The 25,256-nt window shown below is 46.5% G+C and overlaps 1 protein-coding gene and 1 long non-coding RNA gene across 8 annotated transcripts in view; one reads left to right on the top strand and one right to left on the bottom strand.

Annotated features, from left to right (window-relative positions):
- The window catches only part of CAPN11 (calpain 11), an 18,084-nt gene extending 14,004 nt beyond the window's left edge, over positions 1–4,080 (top strand). For 2 of the 4 annotated variants that reach the window (XM_078446944.2, XM_078446945.2), the window contains exons 12-21: positions 648–859; positions 1,386–1,425; positions 1,524–1,592; positions 1,675–1,732; positions 1,873–1,937; positions 2,211–2,279; positions 2,738–2,816; positions 2,913–2,955; positions 3,500–3,558; positions 3,649–4,080. In XM_078446944.2, coding sequence (XP_078303070.1) covers positions 648–859; positions 1,386–1,425; positions 1,524–1,592; positions 1,675–1,732; positions 1,873–1,937; positions 2,211–2,279; positions 2,738–2,816; positions 2,913–2,955; positions 3,500–3,558; positions 3,649–3,920 — 966 coding nt within the window. In that variant the 3' untranslated portion in view covers positions 3,921–4,080. Of the gene's footprint in view, positions 1–299; positions 312–647; positions 860–1,385; positions 1,426–1,523; positions 1,593–1,674; positions 1,733–1,872; positions 1,938–2,210; positions 2,280–2,737; positions 2,817–2,912; positions 3,030–3,499; positions 3,559–3,648 lie in introns of all 4 variants that reach the window. The other 2 variants (XM_078446943.2, XM_078446946.2) reach the window with 2 other exon arrangements.
- LOC132667125 (uncharacterized) lies at positions 4,069–24,574 on the bottom strand. 4 transcript variants are annotated; one of them, XR_013555638.1, is made up of 4 exons: positions 24,187–24,569; positions 21,501–21,595; positions 18,137–18,240; positions 4,069–5,516 (listed from the first exon to the last, which is right to left on the bottom strand). It is a non-coding gene; the product is annotated as an uncharacterized LOC132667125 (long non-coding RNA). The 4 variants fall into 4 exon arrangements; XR_009604982.3 differs by lacking the exon at positions 4,069–5,516 and adding an exon at positions 9,032–10,349 and having other exon boundaries at positions 24,187–24,573; XR_009604984.3 differs by lacking the exon at positions 4,069–5,516 and adding an exon at positions 15,568–17,010 and having other exon boundaries at positions 24,187–24,574.
- Positions 24,575–25,256: the final 682 nt, after the last annotated feature.

Here is a 25,256-nt window from a genome sequence, read left to right on the forward strand (position 1 = left end):
GTTACCTCACCTCTTGGGATTCGGTTTCCTATCCTTAACCTGCAGGGGTAAAAACCTCCCCCTGGCAAAACTTTGTGTAAACTATAATTTGTTGTCCAAAACTGAGGGATTATTAATGTTAACGTTAGGACTTTTGGCTGTCAGAACCCATGCCCCACCACCACCACCCTGCTGTAACACCCCCAACACACACACATGTGCACGCGTGCACACACACACACACACACTGCCTGACTTCTACAGGCCTGAGCCCTTTCACCATCCTGGGAGTTTGGCCTTCCTCTCTCTTCTCTTCCTAGGTCCCAAAGGAGGTACAGAAGACATGGGCTTGATTCTGGGCAGGCACTGCCCCACCTCTGGCTGCATGTGGATGGGCAAGGGGTAGAATTCAGCCAAGGGCTCTCAGGGCTACTGGGTTAGGATTCTACTGCGTTGGGGCCCCGGATGGGAGTCAGGGCAGGAGATCAAGGATTAGGGAGTCGGGCAGGAGATACTTTGGTTACCTGCCAGCTGGGTGGTATCCAGGACTGGTCAGTTTGTGGTAATGCCTCCCCCGGAGACTTGCCCCAGTAAGCTTCACTTTTGGGGTCCCTCTCTCTGCCTATACTCACATGCCAGCCCTGTACCCACCTCCAAGGCACATATAGTTTCAGAACATCCAGGATACTCGCTTGAAGAAGGACTTCTTCATAAAGTATCAGGACCATGGCTTCTCAGAGATCTTTACTAACTCGCGGGAGGTGAGCAGTCATCTCCGGCTGCCTCCGGGGGAATATGTCATCATTCCCTCCACCTTTGAGCCACACAGAGATGCTGACTTCCTGCTACGGGTCTTCACAGAAAAGCACAGCGAGTCCTGGTGAGAAGCCCTACCTCACCGCTCCAAGACCACCTGCCCAAGAGCTGTAGGATGTCAAGCTCAGGGGGCAGTCATCTGGTCCTCCCCAACTCTGTCCCTAGTTTAAATCAGGGAAACTGGGGGCACCTGGGCGGCTCAGTCGGTTAAGCGTCCGACTTCAGCTCGGGTCACGATCTCACGGTCTGTGAGTTCGAGCCCCGCGTCGGGCTCTGGGCTGATGGCTCAGAGCCCGGAGCCTGTTTCCGATTCTGTGTCTCCCTCTCTCTCTGCCCCTCCCCCGTTCATGCTCTTGTCTCTCTCTGTCTCAAAAATAAAATAAACGTTAAAAAAAATAAATAAATAAGTCAGGGAAACTGAGGCACACGGAAGGGGACTCTCAGTAGCAAGCCAGAATCAGAACCCAGATCCCATGGAACCTGTTGCACGCTGCTTCAGATACACGACACGATCTCCCCACAAGCACCCCACTAAATTCCCTGTCTCCCTGATCCCGCATAACCACGAACCTTCCTTCACTTTTGCGCAGGGAACTGGATGAAGCCAACTGTGCTGAGCTACTCCAGGAGGTGAGGGGAGGCTGTGGGGTCGAGGGACCGGAGGAAGCATCTGAGGAGTGTGAAGGAACTTTCTTGACTGGGTCCCTTTCCCACTCCTTTCCCTCCAGGAGAAGTTCTGTGAGAATGATGTAGACCAGGACTTCATACATTTGTTTGGGATAGTGGCAGGAGGAGAGGTGCGAGGCCGAGGGCTGGGCACCCAAAGCAGGTGGATGGGGGGAACGTGCCAGAGCTGGGATTTATGGTCGCCCTTCCTAGGACAAGGAGATAGGCATGTATGAGCTACAGAAGCTGCTCAACAAGGTGGTCACCAAACGTGAGTCTTTCACCCCCCCCCCCCATCCTGCCACTCACAACCCTTCTCCCACAGCTTGCACCCACCCTGGGCCGCTCCCTGCATCCCCTGCAATGCCCCACTCACTCCTTCTCTCTTCCTGCCCCTTCTCTCCCTCACAGTCAGAAACTTCAGGACCCAGGGCTTCGGCCTGGATGTGTGCCGCTGTATGGTCAACCTCATGGATGTATCTTCTTGTCCAGTGCTCTCCCACCCCTCACCCCTACCCCCAAGCCTGGCCCCCCGGTGACCATCGCTCTGGCCAGACATGCCCTCCTTCCTGCCGGGGATTAGGCTCTGAGGTAGCAAAAGATGCCAGTTTTTCTGGCTGTTACCATAGGGACCACACAAGATCCCCGGGTCTCATGTCTCCCACTCAGCGAGCCCCTCTGCTTCCCTGGCCCCAAGATGCCCTCTTCACTCCCTCTTCTGACATCCTTGACTACCACCCCCTCCCCAGAAAGATGGCTCTGGCAAGCTGGGGCTTCTGGAGTTCCAGATCCTGTGGAAAAAAATCAAGAAATGGACGGTAAAAAACACTGAAGGAGCAGTTTATGGCGGGGAGAAAGGGAGGTCCTCAAGAGTGATGGGGATTAGTAAGGACGATGCTAGAACCTGGAGCCCCTGACTAGACACACACACACACACACACACACACACACACACAGAGGACAGGATCTGTTGGAGTGTTGGTGCATTAGCTAGTCAGATTAACAACCAGTATAGTCCAGGCATCACCAGTTTAAAGGACTGGTGCAGAGGGCCCAGTTGGGAGTGGGTCTTTCAGATCCCTGACTCCGGTCTTAGCCCCCTCCCCTTGCCAGAGGCCCCCTACAGTCACTAGATGACAGGAATATTGGGCACTCAGGGCGGGGGCCAGGGTAGGCAGCGCTGGCGTCTTGGGTAGTCCTTGTAGGTTAACTATACTGAAATATTTCATTATTTCCACCACCGTGCTATGCACACCCCCTCTGTCTATCCCTTCAGGACATCTTCCGAGAGTGTGACGAGGACAACTCAGGCAGCTTGAACTCCTATGAGATGCGCTTGGCAATTGAGAAAGCAGGTTAGCAGGGGGTCAGGGGAGAGGGTCTGGGGGCAGCGAGGGAGGACGCGGTGGCCAGGGGGCTGGACTCCCCCGCCGCACTCCTCTCTCTCCCAGGCATCAAGCTGAATAACAAGGTGATGCAGGTGCTGGTGGCCAGGTATGCAAACGATAACATGATCGTGGATTTTGACAGCTTCATCAGCTGCTTCCTGAGGCTCAAGGCCATGTTCAGTGAGTCAGCCATCTGCCCACTCCCCACCGTGGGTCGGGGACCACTGGCCGCCTCCCACACGCCCACGTGAGGAGCCCTGCTCCCAAACCATCCCCCTCTTTAGGGCACAGATGATCTGGGTTCAAATCCCAGGCCCACCACTTGTTGGCTGTGTGCCTTGAGCAAGGCGCTTTATCTCTCTGTGCCTCCGTCCTCTGTTCTCATCTATAAAATGTGGGCAGTAACAGTATTGCCCTCATAGGACGGAGCCACAGAACATATGAGTTTCACGCGTGGCGACGCTCTGTGTGTGGCTCGTGGCGAGGCTTGGAGTTGTTATCATTAATTCCTTCCTGGGCTGAGGGTTAGCCTGGAGGCAGCAAGGGACAGCTTCTGATGCCCTTTCTGACCTCCTGCTTCTTTGGGATTGGGTCTTGCAGACCGCAGACTCGTCTCTCAAACCCCTTCCCTTGCCTCCTCTCCCAAACAGCATACTTTCTATCCATGGACCCCAAGAACACTGGCTATATTCGCTTGAATCTGAACCAGGTACTCACGGCTCCCCCTGCCCTCTGCTCCCCCAGCCATCCTACCCCACCCTCCCTACCGGCCTTGGATCTGCTTCTCTCCTCCCCACAGTGGCTGCAGACAACCATGTGGGGATAGGGGAGCCCCAAGAGCCCAGCTCCCACCACCACCACTGCGGGGCTCCGGGCTCAGGGGCAGGGCACTCCTTACTGCTCTCGGCTCTGCATTCCCTGCCAATGGAGCGGGCTCCAGGTAGTGGCACCTGGGCCCCTTACTCCAGCACCAGGCCGTCCATTGCCCACCCCCCCCAGCCCGAAGTGTTTCTCTTTTTCCCCAGCCAGCTTCTGGTGGCTGGATTTCCCCCAGTCTCTCTCCCTTTCTGAGTATATTCTACTGAAGATTAAGTGCCACTTCCCCAGTGGCTGTGGAGGCTCTCCATACTTTCCTGCTCACACGTACCCACTGCCTACCTCTCCAAGCTTGGGCCCTCCTCTCTCTCCCTCACTTGTGGGCATTGTTATAATAAACAGCCATTGCCACTGGCTTCTGTGTCTCCGTGCTTCTATGCCAAGAAAATTCTGGCAGGGGTGGAAGTCACTTCCCCAGCACCAAAGAGGGGCTCCAGGAGCTCTCAGTTAGAGTGATCTCACCCCTACTTCCAGGGAGGCATGTGTGACTGTTACAAAAACTAGAGGGCGCTGTTGACATTTATGGGCAGTACCAGAGACGCTAAAGGCACAACGGTCCCTCCCCGAGGACCCGTACAGACGTGGTACCAAGGAGCAGCATCTGAGGACAGGGCATTGGGCAAAGTTAGGGGCCCTTGGGACGCCAGCCTCCTCTCTCGTCCCCTCCCCCAACCTGGGGTCTCCAAAGGCGGCATTGCAGGTGTCTCAAAGGCCAAAAATCTGGCATCCACGTGAGCCAGCCGGTCATAGAAATGAAGTGACCCTCCTGGGTGCGAGGCGGGGAGGGGTGAAGATTGTGGCAACAGATGAGCTCCTTCCTGCGTGAAACGTGCTCTGATTCAAATCATTTGTGTTGTTAGACACTTGCTACTGCTGAGCCACTGCCCTCACAGGAAGGCTCAAGGGACCCTTGACCTGTTCTTGACCTTGGAGTCTCTGCCCCAGGTGCCCTCTCCCCTAGTCTCCAGCCTCTTGCTGCAGCGAGAAGTCCAGACCATCTGCAGCAGCCCCTCAGCTGCACATCACCCATCCTTCCAGATCTTTCCCTGGCTTCCCCTCTGGTCTCTCTGGGCTGGACACCCGGGCCTGTGCATGTGAGCTCTTTAACCTCTTGGACAGAGGCAGCTTCCAAATCCCTTTAGCTTAGGGACCTGTCCACCTTACATGCCTCTAGATCCTTCTTGTGTCTGTGTGCCCTTTCGTCCTGTCTTCCCGGCTGGTGGCTGATTTCAAGTTCCTTCCTACAGCAGTGGTCCGTGGTGGCTCCCTTCCATTTGCACGACACCCACCCACCCCTCTTATGCTTAGTGGGGGGCTGGATTTCCAATCTCCCCTGCCGCCTGTCTCCTTTGTGGCCTCAAAGACTAAACTAAGTAAGCCGCCCTCTCCCTCCTCTGCCGCCCCCGCTCTTCCCAGGAATCATTTCCGCCAGCCACCTCCCTCTTCCTCCTCCTGCCCTCTGCAAGCCTTGTCTAAGAGAAAGTCACACTCTCTTGAAGAACCTCTTAAAGACCAGTAGTTCCTCCACACCACTTTCTGCCTCCTTTTTTCCACAGAGCTGCTCTCTAAGGTTCCTGGGGGGCAGGGCAGGGATTGTTCGGGGAAGCCCCAAAACTAGCAGGTCCTTTGAGCTTTAGAGAGGCCCTGGGCAGTCCCACTGGGTTCTAGGAAGCCCGGCAAGACGCTGACCCCACCTGTTGTTCCTTGCCCTGGTGCGAGATGCCGCCAACTTCTGTCTGGGTGGCTTCGGGGCAAGTTATTTTACTTCTCTGAAAGTCCCCTTTTTCTCACCTGTGGGTTAGGGATGTGAAATAACAAAAATTTATCTGAGTAACTGAAAAGATCAAATTGGCTTGACTGAACAATTCATGAATCGGGCAGCATCCCACTTAGCGAACAGAAAAAAGCTCTGTCCAGCTGTAGAAACAGGTTTGTAAGGGCAGGGGGTGGGGCAGCGGAAGGAAATTATTAGCAAAGAGTGTATTGTTTTAGGTAAGGTCACCTCCCTAAGGGGGAACAGAAGGAGTCTATCCGTAAATGTTCTAGTGCTGCAGGTAATCCCAGATTGACTGGTTAAGGGTCACATCCCTAGGAGGGTTAAAACTACAGTTAGGTTAGGTATGAAGTCTTGGTTTCCTGGTATGGGGCCTTGACATAAGTGACTCCATGATCCATGTGGGGCCTGGGGATTTTCTTTTTTTTTTAGCAATTTCTTTTTTTTTTTTTTTTTAAGAAAGGGAAAGAGTGCACAAGCAGAGAAGGGCAGAGGGAGAGAGAGAGAGAGAGAGAGGGATTGACTGACAGAGAATCTTAAGCAGGTTCCATGCTGAGCGTGGAGCCCAGCTTGGGGCTCCATCCCACGACCCTGGGATCATAACCCGAGCTGAAATCAAGAGTCAGATCCTCGACCTACTGAGCCACCCCAGTGCCCTTCTTTTTAGACATTTCTCCTTTTTGATTCGATTCTAAGCTTAACTGAGAGACGTGATCGAAATTTAAGACATTCCGTGACTAAGGTAGTCACAAGTTACAACTTCAGGTTCATGGGTTTTTTTTTTAAAGTCATCTCTAGGGGCACCTGGGTGGCTCAGTCGGTTGGACATCCGACTTCGGCCCAGGTCATGATCTCACGGTTGGGGGGTTCGTGCCCCACGTCGGGCTCTGTGCTGACAGCTCAGAGCCTGGAGCCTGCTTTGGATTCTGTGTCTCCCTCTCTCTCTGCCCCTTCCCTACTCGCGCTCTCTCTCTGTCTCTCAAAAATAAACAAACATTGAAAAAAAAATTTTTTAAATAAATAAAGTAATCTCGATACCCAGCGTGGGGTTCAAACTCACAACCCTGACATCAACAGTTGCATGTTCCATGGCATGGATATCACGCCTACCAGGAGCCCCAAGGTTCACCATTTTTAAGTCAGTTCATCCTCTTTGCTCTTTTTCTGACAGTCCAGTCTTCGGGAGATCGTGCACTTGGTGAAGTACAGCTGTGAACACGCATTTAAAGCTTTTGAGAGAGTACAAGGCACCACGGAGATTATCGTGATGAGCACAAACAGGATAATCCCCAGTGTCTGCCGCGCACTTCAGAGCCATGGTCTCCAAGACCCAAATAAGTCAAAGTAAGACTCTGCTGAAGGAGTCACTGTTTTAAGCCCTGTGGCTAGGGCAGCGAGCTCGTGCAACTGAGTTTCAGCCTCCCCAGAAGTGTTAATCCAGGTACAGCGGATGGCATTGGCCACAGCACAGACACCTCCTTGCTCAGCTAAAAGATAATCAGGGCTATCCTGTTATCGAGGACAGCTTTACTGCAGAGTTTAAGGATCTTTGTTGGCCAGCTATTGTCTGAGTGACAGATTCTACAATATCTTTAAGAGTTAAGGAGAGGTTTCTGATCATATTCTTATCTATATTTCCTCCTAACCAGGTAAGTATGGCTCTGCTAAAGGAAGCAAACCCTGAGTTGTGAATCCCTCCTGATAGGTCTTTTCTTTATTCCTTTCTTTCTTTTCTTTCTTCCTTTTCTTCCTTTTCCTTTCTTTCATTTCTTTCTTTCCTTCTCTCTCCTTCTTTCTTTCTTTCTTTCCTTCTCTCTCTTTCTTTCCTTCTTTCTTTCTTTCTTTTAAATTTTTTATTTTAGAGAGAAAGTGAGCGGGGGAAAGGGGCAGAGGAAGAGAGAGAGAGAGAGAGAGAGAGAGAGAGAGAGAGACGATCTCAAGCAGGGTCTACGCTCAGCACTCAGCACAGAACCTGATGCAGGGCTCCATCCCACGATCCAGCTGAAATCTGATCTGAGCTGAAATCTGAGATCTGAGATCTGAGGTGAAATCAAGAGTCAGAAGCACAGGATGCCTACCTGACTCAGTCAGTTGGGTGTCTGACTTTGGCCCAGGTCATGATCTCGCAGTTCACAAGTTCGAGCCCTGCGTCAGGCTCTGGGCTGACAGCTCAGAACCTGGAGCCTGCTTCAGATTCTGTGTCTCCCTCTCTCTCTGCCCTTCCCCTGCACATGCTCTTCTCTATTTCTGTCTCAAAAAATAAATAAAAACAGGGGCACCTGGGTGGTTCAGTCGGTTGAACGTCCAACTTCGATTCAGGTCATGATCTCGCGGTTTGTGAGTTTGAGCCCCGCATCAGGCTCTGCACTGACAGTGCGGAGCCTGCTTGGAGTTCTCTCTCTCTCCCTCTCTCTGCCCCTCTCCCATGGTCTTGCTCTCAAGATAAATAAATAAACTTGAAAAAAATAAAATTTAAAAAAAAGAAAAAAATACATAAATACATAAATAAAAATATTAAAAAAAAAAAAAGAGTTAGACGCTCAACTGACTGAGCCACCCAGGCACCCCTGGTAGGGTGCCTTTTCTAACTAACTCAATGATGTAAATCCAGGGGAGTCAACCAGTGAGATGTCTTATTTCACTTGTGACAAGTTGGGGACACAGTGAGATAACCTAAGAAGCATTGCCCGGCTGTGCACTGATGGGGAGAACAAAGACCAAAGGAAATGAAGATAAAATTCAATTTCCTTATATCCAGCAGCCCATTGACAAATACTTGAGGCCGGCAGAGTGTGACATTCCTCCAGGAATGTCTTGTTATATTTTTTAAAAAGATTTTATTTTGAAGTAATCTCTACATCCAATGTGGTGTTTGAACTCACAACCCCGAGATGGCGAGTGGAATGTCACCTCTCCACCCACTGAGCCAACCAAGCGCCCCCACAACTGTCTTAACGCTAATGCCTTGCTAGAGGGAAAAACGGACTTAGTCGACAATAGCTAGGCCTCCAGGATCCTGTGAGTCTTCTTTAACATAGGAAAATCCTTCTGGATGTGGAGGTTCCTTAAAAAATTAAAAATAGACCTACCCTGTGACCCAGCAATAGCACTGCTAGGAATTTACCCAAGGGATACAGGAGTACTGATGCATAGGGGCACTTGTACCCCAATGTTTATAGCAGCACTCTCAACAATAGCCAAATTATGGAAAGAGCCTAAATGTCCATCAACTGATGAATGGATAAAGAAATTGTGGTTTATATACACAATGGAGTACTACGTGGCAATGAGAAAGAATGAAATATGGCCCTTTGTAGCAACGTGGATGGAACTGGAGAGAGTGATGCTAAGTGAAATAAGCCATACAGAGAAAGACAGATACCATATGGTTTCACTCTTATGTGGAACCTGAGAAACTTAACAGAAACCCATGGGGGAGGGGAAGGGGAAAAAAAAGAGGTTAGAGTGGAAGAGAGCCAAAGCATAAGAGACTCTTAAAAACTGAGAACAAACTGAGGGTTGATGGGGGGTGGGAGGGAGGGGAGGGTGGGGGATGGGTATTGAGGAGGGCACCTTTTGGGATGAGCACTGGGTGTTGTATGGAAACCAATCTGACAATAAACTTCATATATTAAAAAAAATGCAACAGGGGCGCCTGGGTGGCTCAGTCGGTTAAGCATCCGACTTCGGCTCAGGTCATGATCTCGCAGTCCGTGAGTTCGAGCCCCGCGTCGGGCTCTGTGCTGACAGCTCAGAGCCTGGAGCCTGTTTCAGATTCTGTGTCTCCCTCTCTCTCTGACCCTCCCCTGTTCATGCTCTGTCTCTCTCTGTCTCAAAAATAAATAAACGTTAAAAAAAAAATTAAAAAAAAATGCAACAGTATATACCAGGCATTGTGTTACACCCTAAATATATAAAATAAAGCAAGAGCAGATTTAATTTAAAAAAAAAAAAAGAAAAGAAAAGAAAATTCTTCTGGAAACTTCCTTTGTTTCTTCCGCCCCTCCCCACTTAACCCCACTTAAAATGTATCTAACCAATCACTCCTCACAATCCTGGTGCAGCTCTTTCTGCCCATAGATCCTGTCTCTGGGCTTTAATAAAAACCACATTTTTTTTTTTTTTTTTTTTTTTGCATCAAAACCGTCTCAAGAATTCTTTCTTGACCGTTAGTTCCCGAACCCCACTTCAAATCATATCTTGCACCAGCTCTCTAGACTTTTGTAGACCCAAGGAGAGTGATGACCACCAAAGACAAGGGACAAACCCCATCCGGTCACAAACCACTTCCACTAAGGTGGCACTGTGAATGTGGACAGATAGGAGTTTGGGATGACGAATCCAGCAGGCCGAAAGGCAAAGGTTATCCCCCTTCACACCAATGAGGGGGGTCATCTTTCCAGGCCAGTGCCATTGTGAAAGAAAGAAAAAAGAAAGGGTTTCGTATCAGTTAAAGTGTGAGGTCTCACGATCTGGCCTCTTGGATGTCTCCAACACTTGCACAGGACCAGATGCCAGGGGGAGCCTTCTCCAGCTCCAAGGTGCACATCCAAGGTTTAAGGTGCTGTGGTTTGGCTGCCATCTGACTAGTGAGGAGGGCCTGCTATAGTCCCTTCCAAGGAGATTCAAGAGCAGGCTTTGTTCTCACCAGTCCAGTTGTATGATCGGAAAGTTACCAGAAATCTGTATTCTACGGGCTCCGGTGTGGCTCAGTCGGTAGAGCATGTGACTCTCAATTTTGGCTAAGGTCGTGATCTCGCAATGCATGAGTTCAATGGTACTTGGCAGACTCCTTTCCATGAATTTCTCTGAAGATGAAACTCGCTTACTAGAAGCTTCTATAAAAGTATCTGAGTAAAACAATAACTGCCTGTAAATGATAAAGGACTTAAACATGACCTGGGTAAAAAGATCTGATGAGAGTTCATTGTAATGCAATTAACAAAGAAACTTGGGTATTCTTGCAACATACATTTTAAGACAGTAATTAGAATTACAAGTGCCGACATTATATTAGGACACATCAGATTGCCAGGAATTTTACAAGTTTTCCAGAACATGTATATGAAAGAGCGGACCTACGCCGGCCGACTCCATCTTGTTCTGTGTCCTCCACCTTGAGTGACCATGTCCCCGACATGGTTCCCTTTCCGGGAAAATCGCAGAAACCTCAGACCACGCCTCCTCCCCTTGAGTAATCTCCCGCTCACCCGTTCAAACTTCCCGATCAAAACCCATCCAGCAACCTGCCTAACGGGACTCTGACCCTTCCCCAGCCAATTGGCTGAGGCCACGACCCTTCCCCAGCCAATCGGCTGAGGCCACGACCCTTCCCCAGTCAATCAGCTAAGGCCACAACCATTATCTCACCAACTGCTCCTAGACTCCTATAAAACCTTTGTGCTTTTGTTTTTAACGTTTATTTATTTTTGAGACAGAGAGAGACAGAGCATGAACGGGGGAGGGGCAGAGAGAGAGAGGGAGACACAGAATCTGAAACAGGCTCCAGGCTCTGAGCCATCAGCCCAGAGCCCGACGCGGGGCTCTAACTCACAGACCGCGAGATCATGACCTGAGCCGAAGTCGGACGCTTAACTGACTGAGCCACCCAGGCGCCCCAAAACCTTTGTGCTTTTGAAACTCGCTGGCTCTCTCCGGCATCTCACCGCTGCGTAGGTACAGGTAGGGGATTGAGCTGGAGCTAGCTCGAATAAAGGCTCTTTGCTTTTGCATCGGACCCGGCTCCCTGGTGGTCTTTGGGGATCGTGAATTCTGGGCATAACATATACAGGCATAATATAAAGAAGGCTTAGTACCAATGCAGTTTGACATGTTGAGGTTCGAAGCCAATGGCCAAGAAAGAATGCTTTTCGTTAATGTTTGTTTGTTTGTTTTAAACGTTTATTTATTTATTGAGAGGGAGAGAGAGATTGAGAGAGTATGAGCCCAGTAGGGGCAGAGAGAGAGGGGAGAGAGAATCCCAAGCAAGGTCTGCACTATCCTTGTAGAACTGATGTGGGGCTTGAACTCATGACACATGAGATCATGACCTGAGCCGAGATCTAGAGTTGGACATTTAACCTCTGAGCCACCCAGGTGCCCAAATGTTTATTAACTTTGGAGAAGCGGGGAGAGGAGCAGGGACAGAGAGGGACAGAGGATCCAAAGCGGTACGGGGCTCGAGCTTGTGAACCATGAGATCGTGACCTGCGCCGAAGTTGGACACTTAACCTACTGAGCCACCCAGGCGCCCCAAGAAAGAATTCTTGAGAAGCCTTTGGTGCAAAAGGGTGGCTTTCTTAAAGCACAGGGACAGGACCTCTGGGCAGAAAGAGTTGCACTGGGATTGTGAGGAGTGACTAATTCGATAGTTGGGAGCTGGGGGAGGTAAAAGCAAGGGGGAAGTTTCCAAAAGGACTTTCATGTGCTAAGAAGACCCACAAGATCCTGGAGGCCTAGCTATTGTCAAGCTAAGGTTGTTTTTCCCTCTGGCAAAGCATTAACAATAAGATAGTTGGGAGTTCCTGGAAGAATGTTATTCTCTGCCTGCCTCAAGTATTTGTCATTGGGCAGCTGGTTATAAGGAAACTGAATTTTATCTGCATTTCCTTTGCCTTTTGTTTCCCACATCAGTATTATTTCTTATTTGACAATGCTCCCCGTGTAATTTAATATATCAGATAAGCCTAATTAAGTTTGATATCTCCCTTTTTATAAGGAGAGAGAACAAATCCTTTGAGATGTTCCGGGAAATGTCTGGAATAACTCAAAGGTAGTTCAAGGTCAAAAAGACTATTTAGGATTTGATTTGGGGGAAGCTCATCAAAAATATCAAAAAGGTTGGGGCACCTGGGTGGCTCAGTCAGTTAGGCATCCGACTCTTGATTGCGGCTCAGGTCATGATCTCACGGTCCTGAGCGTAGAGGCTGCTTAAGATTCTCTCCCTCCCTCTGTCTCTCCTCCTCTCATGCTCACCCACTTTCTCTCTCAAAATCAATCAATCAAAAAGGTTTTAAAACACTTGGGCAAATAGAATCATGGGTCACTTTCACAATACTTAGTTATCCATTCAACCAAAGCAAGAAGTAAAGACTTTGCAAGCAAATACAGAAAGTTAAAATAGTTATTAAAAATTTCAACTCTTTTAGCATTAAAAAGATTCCAGGTTTTTTTTTTTTCCTAAGTAATCAGAGACTCAATAAAGGCAAGCATACAATCTTTGCATTTCTAGGCAGATTACATTAAAGGTGAAGAAAAACCTTTGTTTATAATGTCTTCTTAAGAACAGGTCAATAATCTAGAAAAAATATTCTTTTTTTAAGTTTATATATATATGTATTTTAAGTTTATATATATACATATATATATAAAATATATATATATATATATATATATATATTTTTTTTTTTTTTTTTTTTTTTTAAGTAATCTCTACATCCAATGTGGGGCTTAAACCCATGACCCCAAGATCAAGAGTCACATGCTCTTCCCACTGAGCTGACCAGATGCCCTGAGAAAACTTTGTCCTTTTGACAACAAGAAAAGCTAACTTCTAATTTTGCAGCTGTTTACTTTTGATACTAAAGCTTATTTTTTTAAATGTTTATTTATTTTTCAGAGAGAGAGAGAGAGCAGGGGGAGGGTCAGAGAGAGGGAGACAGAGGATCCAGAATGGGCTCTGTGCTGACAGCAGAAAGCCTGATTCGGGGCTTGAACTCATGAACCGTGAGATCATGACCTGAGCTGAAGTCAGGTGCTTAACCACCTGAGCCACCCAGGCACCCCTAAATCTCATTTTTAAATAAGTTCATTTTAATCTTAGCCAATTTGATCACATATTAAAATTCCTTTTGAAAATTTCCCTTTCCACAAATCTTCTACAACTCTTTCTGTTTTACATTCAGATTTTGTCCTCTATTTTCCTCTTTAAGTACCCCTATTTTAGAACAAAATTACTATATTACAAAAAGTAATGCGAGAACAGGATGTGTGCTTTCAGTAAAAGAAGTTAATGGAAATGCATTTTTGTAGACAGAAATATAGTAATTTTGTAATATTATCTTTTTTTTAATTTTTTTTTTTTAACGTTTATTTATTTTTGGGACAGAGAGAGACAGAGCATGAACAGGGGAGGGGCAGAGAGAGAGGGAGACACAGAATCTGAAGCAGGCTCCAGGCTCCCAGCTGTCAGCCCAGAGCCCGATGCAGGGCTCAAACTCACAGACCGCAAGATCATGACTTCAGCCGAAGTTGAACACTTAACCGACTGAGCCACCTGGGAGCCTCAGAATATGCTTTTTTATAGAAAATTTCTCACCATGGCATAAACCATGTTTATTAATAGAGACAATTATTTTTAGCTTGTCTGTAAAAGGAAGCAAAAAAAAAAAAAAAAAAAAAAGGAGAAGCCTGTGTTCAGTAATTAATGTTTCAGCATTTTATCTTATTTGGAAATGATCTAGATATTCTTTGAATTTAACTTAACTCATCACTTGGCAAAACTTTAAGATTTCAGGTTACCAAAAAGACTTGAGGAAGGGGTGTCTGCCTGGCTCAGTCGGTAGGCTATGCAAATCTTGTTCTCAGGGTCAAGCCCCAAGCTGGGTGTGGAGCCTACTTTGAAAACAAAACAAAAAAGATGTTTAAAAGATTTCAGGAAATTTTTTTTTTTTTTTTTAAGTAATCTCTTCTCCCAATGTGGGGCTCGAACTTACAACCCTGAGATCAAGAGTCACATGCTCTTCCGACAGAGCCAGCCAGGCGCCCCGTGAGGAAATTATTTTAAAAGTTTACCTAAGATTTTTTTATCTTATTTATATCTACTCAATTTATTTTTTCTTAACAATTATGTTTAGATTACCCACAAAAACTTTATGAGACATTAGATAAAATCAACTATTGTCCCAAGGTATTTTTCTTGTTGACAAATTTTGTAACAGAGATAACGTGACCTTCCTCGATTAGCAAACCAGGGTAGGATAAAAGTATTATATTTAATGCTAATAACTTCAAAGACATGTTTATTTTAATTAAACTAACAACCTTAAACTAGCTTTAATACTAAAATATCTTCCCAGAGCATGTGAACCTGAAAAGCACTTGGATTAGCTTCTATTATACTTCTGAAATTTAGAAATATTTCATTTATAAGTGTTTATTTTTAAGCCAGTTAAATAGAAGCCTTCGCAAATTAATTCTAGCAATTCCACACAGAAGTAGAAAATGTCACCTATCTACAATAAACATATAAACAGAGACTTTACAATTATCGTTTTAAAATTTTTAGCCACGAGACAGGCATGAAAATACAAAACCCACTAGTTTATAAAAGAACAGTTAGATCCAAACTTTTTCTGGCAGATGAAATAAGTTCAGGTGACTTGCTCAGATTGCTAAAGATTTTTCTACTAATATTTGTGGAAGAAAACACATGACTTTTCATTCGTCTAAGTTTCTTTTTTTTAACATTTATTTTTGAGAGAGAGAGAGAGACAGAGCAACAAGGGGGAGGGGCAGAGAAAGAGGGAGACAGAGGATCTGAAGCGGACTCTGTGCTGACAGCAGAGAGCCCAGTGTGGGGCTTGAACTCACAAACTGCGAGATCATGACCTGAGCCGAAGTCAGACATTTAACTGACTGAACCACCCAAGTGCCCCCATTCATGTAAATTTCAAATGGCCTGTGGTGCCTGGGTGGCTCAGTCAGTTGAGCTTCTGACTCTTGATTTTGGCTCAGGTCGTGATCTTATGGTTGTGGGATCAAGCCCCTCATCAGGCTCCAAGCTGACTATGGAACCTGCTTAAGATTCTCTCTCTCTCTCTCTCTCTCTCTCTCTCTCTCTCCAGATGGCTGTCTCTCAAATAAAAAAGTTTTTTTAATTAAATTAAAAAACTTCTAATTGCCTTTCTCCCTTTCATTCTACTTCTGGTAAGAATTACTTTAGGCAAAATAAGTGAAGGGAATTAAAACATACAGACTTCTAGAATTAAGACATTATTAATTTCTAAAAAAATTTTTTTAATGTTTATTTATTATTGAGAGACACAGAGAGATAGAACATGAGCAGGGGAGGGACACAGAGAGAGGGAGACACAGAATTGGAAGCAGGCTCCAGGCTCTGAGCTGTCAGCACAGAGCCCAACGTGGGGCTCGAACCCACAAACTGCGAGATCATGACCTGAGCTGAAGTCGGATGCTTAACCGACTGAGCCACCTAGGCACCCCAAGACATTATTAAAAATTTTTTTTAAAGAGGGGGAAAGAATGGCTTTCCTGAAGTTTGTACTTTTAATATTTTTATCTCAAAGTCCCAGGAAGAGAATGCAAATTCCTCCAAGAAGGACTTTGGCTTTGTAAAGTCAATCATTTACAAGCCCCTTGAGATAGGGGAGGTTTGGGAATTAGTAAAGCAATAGGTGAACTTTGAATTGCCTTTAGAGCTGCAAGTCTAGTTTTGTAAAGATTTGTAAGATAAGGACAGTTGCCTTTAATCCCTCTTCTGAAGAACTGGGCTGTAGCCTGAATGTGGAGGACTGACATATCCACCCACCTATGGTGAAATGTTTGTTAGTTTCTTTCTTCGTGGGTACATTTCACTGACAGGAAACAGCCTTCTAGCCAGCTTCCATCAGTTTTTCCAGGATCCCATCCTAAGGTTCTGAGTGGGGCTTAAAGTGGAGAGAGTATAGCTCTGATATTTACTAGAATTTGGCAAGGCTTTGTTTGGCTTTTAATTTTAGTTTTCCTTTGGCTGTGTCAGGGAACAATGTAGCAGCTTACCAGAAGATTTCCACAGAGTCGCATCAGCTCTGGGAGAGGCTCAAGGGGGGTAGGGGGGGCTCCTTTGACAACAGATATGGTGGTGTCTGTAAAGTGATTAAACCGGTGGACTTTTGTCTCCAGTCATGCAGTGTAAAGGCAATTCAGACAGAGGATAACTAGAAGGAATCTTTGAGTAAAGGATAGAGGGAGGGGGAGGCAGTAAGAATTAGGACAGTCTTACAGTCGTTTGTATTACTTCTGTGTCTTCGTAATTTTTTATCAACTTTTTTGCACCGAAAGTTTCAATAAAGCTGGTTTTGCAATTTTGAAGCCTTTGTTTTTACGTGTACTTCTTAAATGATCTTATCTGATTGGAACATTCTTCCTAATGGCCACTGTAATTCCCCTGAGGGCTGGTAAAGGAGTTTAACCTACATTTCTGTCCAGCCAGATCTAGCTGTAAATGAAGTACAACTCACTTTGGCCTTATTTTGGGGATCGCCACCTGACGTTTATGAAGCCAAGTTCCTCAGAACGCAAATCAAGCTTAGTAAGATTTTGCCATTTGTGTAAATATCTATAGCTTCCAGAACCGAAGTTCTTAGACATAAAATAAGCAGGTGCGCTGGAAGGTGGTACACTTGACTCTGTAAGAATTAAGGATCCCATCTTTATTATTTATTTACTTACTTTTATTGTTTGTTTGTTTTTTTCATTAAGCTTCTGGGTTTCTCGAAGCCAGATTGATACCTAAGAAAGATGCACATGGAATTGGGTTTGTGTGGTGTTTCAGTGTTTCACCTCATTGCACAGAAATTGTCTCTTTTTTTAAATGTTTATTTACTTGTTTATTTATTATTTATTTTGAGATAGAGAGTGGGGGAGGGGCAGAGACAGAGGAGAGAGAGAGAATCTCCAGCTGACGCCGCGCATCAGCACGGAGCCCACTGCAGGACTCGAACCCACAAACCATGAGATCATGACTGGAGACAAAATCAAGAGCTGGATGCTTAGCTGACTGAGCCACTCAGGCACCCTAAATGTTTATTTATTTTTGAGAGAGAGAGATGGGGGGGGAGGGGGAGGGGGATGGGGGGGCGGGAGAGGATCTGAAGCAGGCTCTGTGCTGACAGCAGAGAGCCTGACACGGGACTCAAACTCACGAACCCTGAGATTGTGACCTGAGCCAAAGTCGGACACTTAACAGACAGAGCCACCCAGATGCCCCGCGCGAAAATTTTCTTGAGGTTGGTAGATGACTTAGTGTCAATCTAACCCATTCTGTGGCCAACTTATCCTAACACGGGCGTCTTTGGGTCAGGTGGCACTCTTCACACTCTAACAACTCTTAAATGCTGAACCCATGACCACCAATTTTTGTGGCTTTTTGGCTTCCAAGATCCCCATCAGCAATTACACCTTACCTTGTGGGTACACTAACAGAAAGCCACAGAAACCAAGGAAACCAACCGTGGCCGCAGCAGTACCCAAAGAACTAGGGGCTGGGGAAAGGTCAACCCGACCTCAAAGGATGGGGACTGCAGACTGATTCCATACAAATGGAGAAACACAGCTGCCACCAGCAGCTCCCCGCGTGGAATCTGAGGACAGAACCAAGAACGAGGGTTTAGAAGTCACTGCGGACCAGCCCATAGAAGACTGCACAGTGCCAGCAATTCCAGTGTGGACTCCACAGGCAGACCTCAGTCTCCCTCTCGGGCGAGCAGTTCCAAACCACTGGGAACTGAAGACTGAACCAAGGGCTCCAGCCTCAGCTTGCCATCTCAAACTGACCCACTAAGCCCTGGACCGGGAAGCCAGTTAGATCAGGAACTCATCGCAAAGAAAGCCCGGTTCCCAACTGAGAGGGACTTACCCACAGCCCTGGGAAACGGTGAGAAAGACAGTGAACTCAAAAAGGGGTTCGCAGCTACCACGCCTATCCACAGTCTTCTTTGGGGTCTGCCGCGGCCGCCAAATCTGTTAAACAACCAAAATTCAACTGAGTGGTTGGAAAGATCGAACTGGCTTTATTGAATAATTTATGAATCAGGCAGCGTCCCACCCAGCAAACAGAAAAAAGCTCCGTCCAGCTGTAGAAAAAGAAAGGTTTGCAAAGGCAGAGAGGAAGCGGGAAAGGGAAATTATTAGCAGTGTATTGTTTCAGGCAAAGGGAACGGAAGCAGTCTATCTGTACATTTCCTAGCGCTGCCCAAGAAATTCCAGGTTGACTGATTAAAGGTCACATTCCTGGGAGGGGTTGAAACTGCAGTTAAGTCAGGTATTAGTCTTGGTTTGCTGATGTGGGGCCTTAACCTAAGTGACTCCATGAGGGGCCGTGGTTTTCTTTTTAACAGGGGTGCCCCTGGCTACTTCTCAGGGCGTGTCGGGTGGACAACAGGGATCAAAGTGTGCTTAGCGCTTGGTGAGCAGTGAGCGCTCCCCGGGGGGTAAACTCATCATCATCATCACATTTAGATGAAGGAGCCCCACCTGTAGTTTGTGTGCCGACCAATCAGAGGGAGTGTCATTCACCTAGATGGTGTGGTGCACGCCCAGAGTTGCACCACATGGCGGCTGCCTAGCATTCGAGAAGTGAAATGAATTAGCATACATGTGATAAATGCATCTAATGAACACACGCGTCTAACACATACGCAAGCGTGCATGCGTCACATTCTCCCACATCCAGACTCTGAAACAGAAGTGCCCCCCCAGCTACAGCCAGGCCTGTCTGGCCTGCCCCCTGCCAAATCTGCATCCCGCCCCCTGTTTCTCCAGTCCCTTTGGACTTGATCCCAGCTCAACTTCATTTGCCTGCTCTCTCAGCCTAATGCCCTGGAAGGTCATTCCCACTTTGTCCTTGCTGTCTCTCAAGGATCTGTAACTACACTTTCTGATCTTCTCCCCTGGCCTTCATTGTGGCTAGCTTCCTCTGTGCACGGAACCGGGTGGTAGGGTTTGGCTGGGGAAGGGCCCTGGCCCGTGCTGCCTGCAACCTGCACAGCTCAGGCTGGGTGACCTTGATCGAGGCCATGTGGCAATCTAGATTTCACATCTTGATGACTAACTGCCATTCTCTGCAGCTGCTGCCCCCATTTCCTTCAGGCCCCCCTCCACAGCTTCCAGTTTTTCTGCAAGGATGAGGCCACATCACAGGAACCCCCTCAGCCCGACTTCTCCAGTCCCTCAGAATAGCACCATAGCTTTGTCTTCTGGTTTCTGAGAAAGCGGGGTCTAAAGTGGGCCAGAAATCTTGCCGTTTGCAACAACATGGATGGGCTTTGAGGGCATTATACTGAGTAAAATAAGTCAGACAAAGACAGACAAATATGTATGATCTCACTTATGTGTAGAATCTTAAAAAAACAAAAAACAAAAACAAAGCCAAAAGCAAAAAATCTAACTCATACATATAAAGAACAGATTGGTGGGGATGGGGGTGTGTGCAAAATGGGTGAAGAGGGTCAAAAGGTATAAATTTCCAGTTATAAAATAAATATGTCATGGGGATGTAATGTACAGCTTTGTGACTATAGTTAATAATACGGTTGTATGTTTGAAAGTTGTTAGGAGAATAGTTCTTTTTTTTTTTTAAGATTTCATTTTTAAGTAATCTCTACACCCAACGTGGGGCGAAGTCACAACACTAAGATCAAGAGTCAGATGTTGCACTTGCTGAGCCATCCAGGTGCCCTGCCCAAAGAGTTCTTAAAAGTTCTCAACACAAGAAAAAAAAATGGAATCATATTTGTATGTAAACTAATATAATGTTTATAATGTATATAAACTAATATAATATAATGTCATATGTCAATTATTTCTCAATTTAAAAAATAGAATGTGCTAGAAAAACTATGGACTACCACATAACAGGAGCAGTGGACTGGACACCACACAGCCACGGCTATAAGATTCTGAAAATACGCTGAGTGGAAAACAGTAAAGCAAAATGAACACGGTAACTTTTTTGTACATTTTTTAAATGATGGTTTCAACAGAATATAAACTTTCCCATCTTAACCATTAAAAAAAATTTTTTTTTAACATGTATTCAATTTTGAAAGACGAGAGACAGAACATGAGCAGGGGTGGGACAGAGAGAGAGGGAGACATAGGATCCGAAGCAGGCTCCAGACTCTGAGCCGTCAGCACGGAGCCAGATGTGGGGCTCGAACTCACAAACCGTTGAGATCATGACCTGAGCCGAAACCAAGAGTCCGATGTTTAACTGACTGAGCCACCCAGGTGCCCCCAAACATATTTTATTTCTCTACCCTCTTTGCACAAAAGGTATCCTGGTATACTCATCAGTCTGCACCCTCCTTTTTTTCTTAAATTTTTTTTTAATGTTTATTTATTTTTGACAGAGAGACAGAGCATGAGTGGGGGAGGGGCAGAGAAAGAGGGAGACCCAGAATCCGAAGCAGGCTCCAGGCTCTGAGCTGTCAGCACGGAGCCCGACGCGGAGCCCAAACTCACCTCGAGATCATGACCTGAGCTGAAGTCGGACGCACAACTGACTGAGTCACCCAGGTGCCCCTGAACCCTCCTTTTTTCTAAAAAAAAAAATTATTATCTTGGGAATATTACAGATAATCCAGGAAAAGAGGCTAGATGATCCATGTGGTCATAGATCAGACTTGGAGATATCAATATGAATTCACGTTTAGCTTAACATAGATACAGATGATTACATACAATATATTTATAGATATGTGTGTATACTGGGGTCAGTATACACACACGCATTTCCTTCCTCTGCAGGCTGAGAGGGCCCAAAGCCACAACACTCCAGTAGCAATGAGCACACCAAGTGCCCAGTACTTGGTTTCTAATACCATTCACCAATAAACAGAACTGGGGCTTGTGGGAGAAATGTCTGATTCTAGGGCTGGTGCAGGAAAGGTATAAGATGAGCCCAACGCGTCTTGTGCCAGAAAGTAAGGAAATGCTCAAAATAATGGCAAAAACAAAGAACACAACGATGAGAGTACGTCAAAGGTGGAGCGTGATTGCCCACCCCTTAAGCGTGGGCAGCACCTAGTGACTTCCTTCCAAGGAGGGCAGTATGAAAAGTGGGAGGAAAGAGTAACTTAATGGTAGAGAAACCTGACAAACACAACTTCAGGCAGCTGATCAAGGTCAGCGTCAACAGGAATGGCTTTTTACTTCTTTGGTTTCTTTCCCCCCAACTCCAACACTCCAGTCTAATCATGAGAAAAACAGACAAATCTCACCTGAGGGACATTTTGCAAAACACCTGCCCAGGATTCCTCAAAACTGTCAAGATCACCAAAACAAGGAAAGTCTGAGACACAGAGCCAGGAGGAACCTAAGGAGAAAAAGACAACTAAGTGTCATGTGGTCTCCTGGATGGGACCCTGGCACAGAAAAGGGACACTGGGTAAAAGCTAGGGAAATCTGAATAAAGTATGGGTTTCAGTTAATACTAATGTTATCAATATCTGTTCCTTAACTGTACCGAACGTACTATCCTAAGGTCAGATGCTAATTATAGGGGGAATTGGGTGTGGGGGATACAGAAATAGTCTGTACTATCTTCACAATTTCTCTGTAAATGTAAAACTATTCTCAAATAAATAGGTGGGGCGCCTGAGTGGCTCAGTCAGTTAAGTGTCCGACTTTGGCTCAAGTCATGATCTCACTGTTCGTGAATCGAGCCCCACATCAAGCTCGCTGCTGTCAACGCAGAGCCCAGATCCTCTGTCTCCCTCTCTCTCTGCCCCTCCCCCTCAGAGATAAATAATAAAATAAACTTTAAAAAATAGTTTATTTTTTAAAGTAATTAAAATAGATACCTTGGAGATATTTTTCTATTGGTGCACAGAGAGCTTCTGTATGATTTTTTTATAGTGGCATAGGATCTCACTATGTAGTGAAGTCTTGACATTGACTTTGTCTGTTCTTTCCTGACAGTTGTTCCCAATCTTCAACTATTATAATCAATGCTACAATGAATGACACCACACGTGGCGTTTCATATAATGCAGATATTTCTAGAAGATACGTTTCTAAAAGTGGGATATTAAGTTAAAAAGTATATACATCAGGGGCGCCTGGGTGGCTCAGTTGGTTAAGCATCCGACTTCGGCTCAGGTCATGATCGGGAGGTCCGTGATTTCGAGCCCCGCTTCGGGCTCTGTGCTGATGGCTCAGACCCTGGAGCATGCTTTGGATTCGGTGTCTCCCTCTCTCTCTATACCCCTTCCCCATTCATGCTTTGACTGTCTCTGAAAAATGAATAAATCTTAAAAACAAAAATTTAAAAAAAGCATATACATCAGTAATTCATTATATATATTAAGCTCCCTCCATATCGGGGGAATTTATACTGCCACCAGCAATATGAGAGAGTGCATATCTCCCCACATCAACACGGTATGTGGTAAAACTTTTACATATCTCTAATCTGGTAGAAACAAAATTGTTTCTCAGTGTCCTCATAATTTGCATTTTTCTTATTGCAAGTTGAAACTGAGCTAAGACTCCCGTTTTGCTTGCATTTCATTTTCAGTGAGCTGCCTCTGTATATTCTTTGTCCATTTTTATACTAGGCTTTTGTGTTTTTCCTTATACAAGTCTAGGAGCTATTTATATTTTAGGAAGATTTGTCTTTGTTCTGCCGTAGGGGCTGCGAATATTTCCCTTTGTTTGTCATTTGTCTTTCCACTGTTTTTTTTTTCCCTAATGTTTATTTATTTACCTTTGAGAGAGAGAGAGACAGACAGACAGAGAGACAGAGCGTGAGAGGCAGAGGGGCAGAGAGAGCCAGAGACACAGAATCTAAAGCAACTCCAGGCTCTGAGCTGTCAGTATAGAGCCCGACCCAGAGCTTGAATTTGTGAACCACAAGATCATAACCTGAGCTGAACTCGGACGCTTAACTGACTGAGCCACCCAGGCACCCCTCCACTGGGTTTTAATGCCTGCCACACAGACCCCACTCCTCCCTTTCACTCCAGCAGAACTGCTTTCCTCAGGCCACCTGTCCCCTCTCAGAGCCACGTCCCAAAACCCCTCTAGTTCCTCATTCGTCCTGGTGACATTTGACCTCTTGGTGACATCTGGCTCTATAAAGACTCTTCTTATTGTAAATAACATTTATTGTGTCCTTTGACTTCTGGGATTACATATTCTTTTTTTTTTTTTATGTTTGTTTATTTTTGAGAGAAAGAGAGCATGCGTGTGCAGGAGGGAGAGAGAGAGAGAGAGAGAGAATCCCAAGCAAGCTCTGAGCTATCAGTGCGAAGCCAGGGGTGGGGTTCCAACCAAGAGATTGGTACCTGAGCGGAAGGTGGATGCTTAACCGACTGAGCCACCCAGACGCCCCCCAGGATTACAAATTCTCATTAGAATATGGAAAATAGAGAAAAGCACACAGAAGAAAACCAAAATTCACCTTTCAGCCTACTTCCCAGGATAACCACTTCCTGTTTCTCAATGCCTTTGTGTGTTTGTATCTGTGGGTGCATTTATTTACAAAATAAATTTCTTTTTTTTTTTTTTTTTTTTTTTTTTGCAATTTCTTAAATCTCCCTTTTGGGAGTCTATCGCTGCACTTTCACACCCCTCGCATTTCTCCTTGTGTTTATTCTGTCTCCACAGGCAGGTCCGCCGGAGGTGCCCCTCCTGCCCATCGCCTCTGCAGCCTCATTCTCTCGCCCAACGCGCCACGTTTCTCCCACGCTGCCCGAGGTTAACCGCTGCACACGCTCCTGCCAGAGACGTGAGCCTCTAGGTCCCGTGGGTCTTGCAGAAGCACCTTCACCTTGTTGGAAACTTGGCTTCCTCAACCCGTCCCCCAGAGTGAGTCTGCTGTCCCTCTTTCCCTTAGTGGCACCAGCTAGTCAGAACCACCCAGACTCGCCCAAGCACTGTTTCCAGCCCCCGCCTCCCGCGCACCGGACATTTCCTGAATTCACCCCGCTGTTTGACCTCCATCTTGGCTCAGGCTCTTCCTCATCTGGATTCTGTTCCTCCTCCCTGCAGCAGGGTCGCCCTCTGCCCCCAGCGCACCTTCGGCCTCTGCCTTCTCTTCCTGTTTCCTCTCCGAACCCCCGCCCTCGCCTAGACCTCAGCTGGCTTCGAGCTCGGCCAGTCTTGTGGGAGGCCTTCTAAGAGAACTTCCACGCCTGCTCCCCAGGCCATGCTGGCCAGGCGCCCTGGACTCCTCAGGCGCCAGGCACTTTTCCCTGGCAGCACAATCGTCTCTCCTTATTGTAATTTCCTGTTTACTCCTCTGGGTGCCTTACTGACAGCCGGTGGCAGGGCTGTCTTTCACTGACTTATTTCAAGGTATTTCAAGTGCCTTCGCAGGAACACTAACTATGTTTGTTGAGGAGGGAAATGAATGGGTGTCCTAGCTAACGTGCTCACTCCCTATTTCGAACGTCCAAAGCTCTCCACCAAGGACGCCTCTTGTGGGGCCAACCTGGCCGTGCGGGGAATTAGAACCCTCCTGGGTCTGAGGTGCAAACTTCTCTACCTCGACTGTCTTCCCCGCACCCTCTTCCGACTGTCACCGAGGTCCTCTCTGAACCTCAGTTTTTTTCATCTGTCTAGGGAAGAGAACACTCCAGGGAAAATTATAAGGACCGATGAATATGAGATGTGGGTACATTATTAAAAAAACAAGAGTGCTACCATTCACCGAGCATGTTCTCTATACCAGGCGCCGTTCTAATATCTAACCAGTAGTAGAAGCCTTTTCATTCTAAATTGGCTCCATTTCACAGAAAGGTAAACTGAGGCCCAGAGCCGTTAATGACTTATTTGCCTAAGATTCCTCAATGGAGGCAGAAGGGCTGGGATTTGAACCCTGAGCGGAGCCTATTTGCTTAACCACCACCCCATATCGTGTCCCTATTAAATAATATATATTAGAATCACTCGGTCTGAAAGCTGCCCTCTTCGAATAAAACTGACCCAATCACACAACCATCCTCTCCTGGAATGATTCTAACTCTAATGGG

Source organism: Panthera onca, chromosome B2 (assembly GCF_046562875.1).
Source record: "Panthera onca isolate mPanOnc1 chromosome B2, mPanOnc1 haplotype 2, whole genome shotgun sequence".
NCBI lineage: Eukaryota > Metazoa > Chordata > Mammalia > Carnivora > Felidae > Panthera > Panthera onca.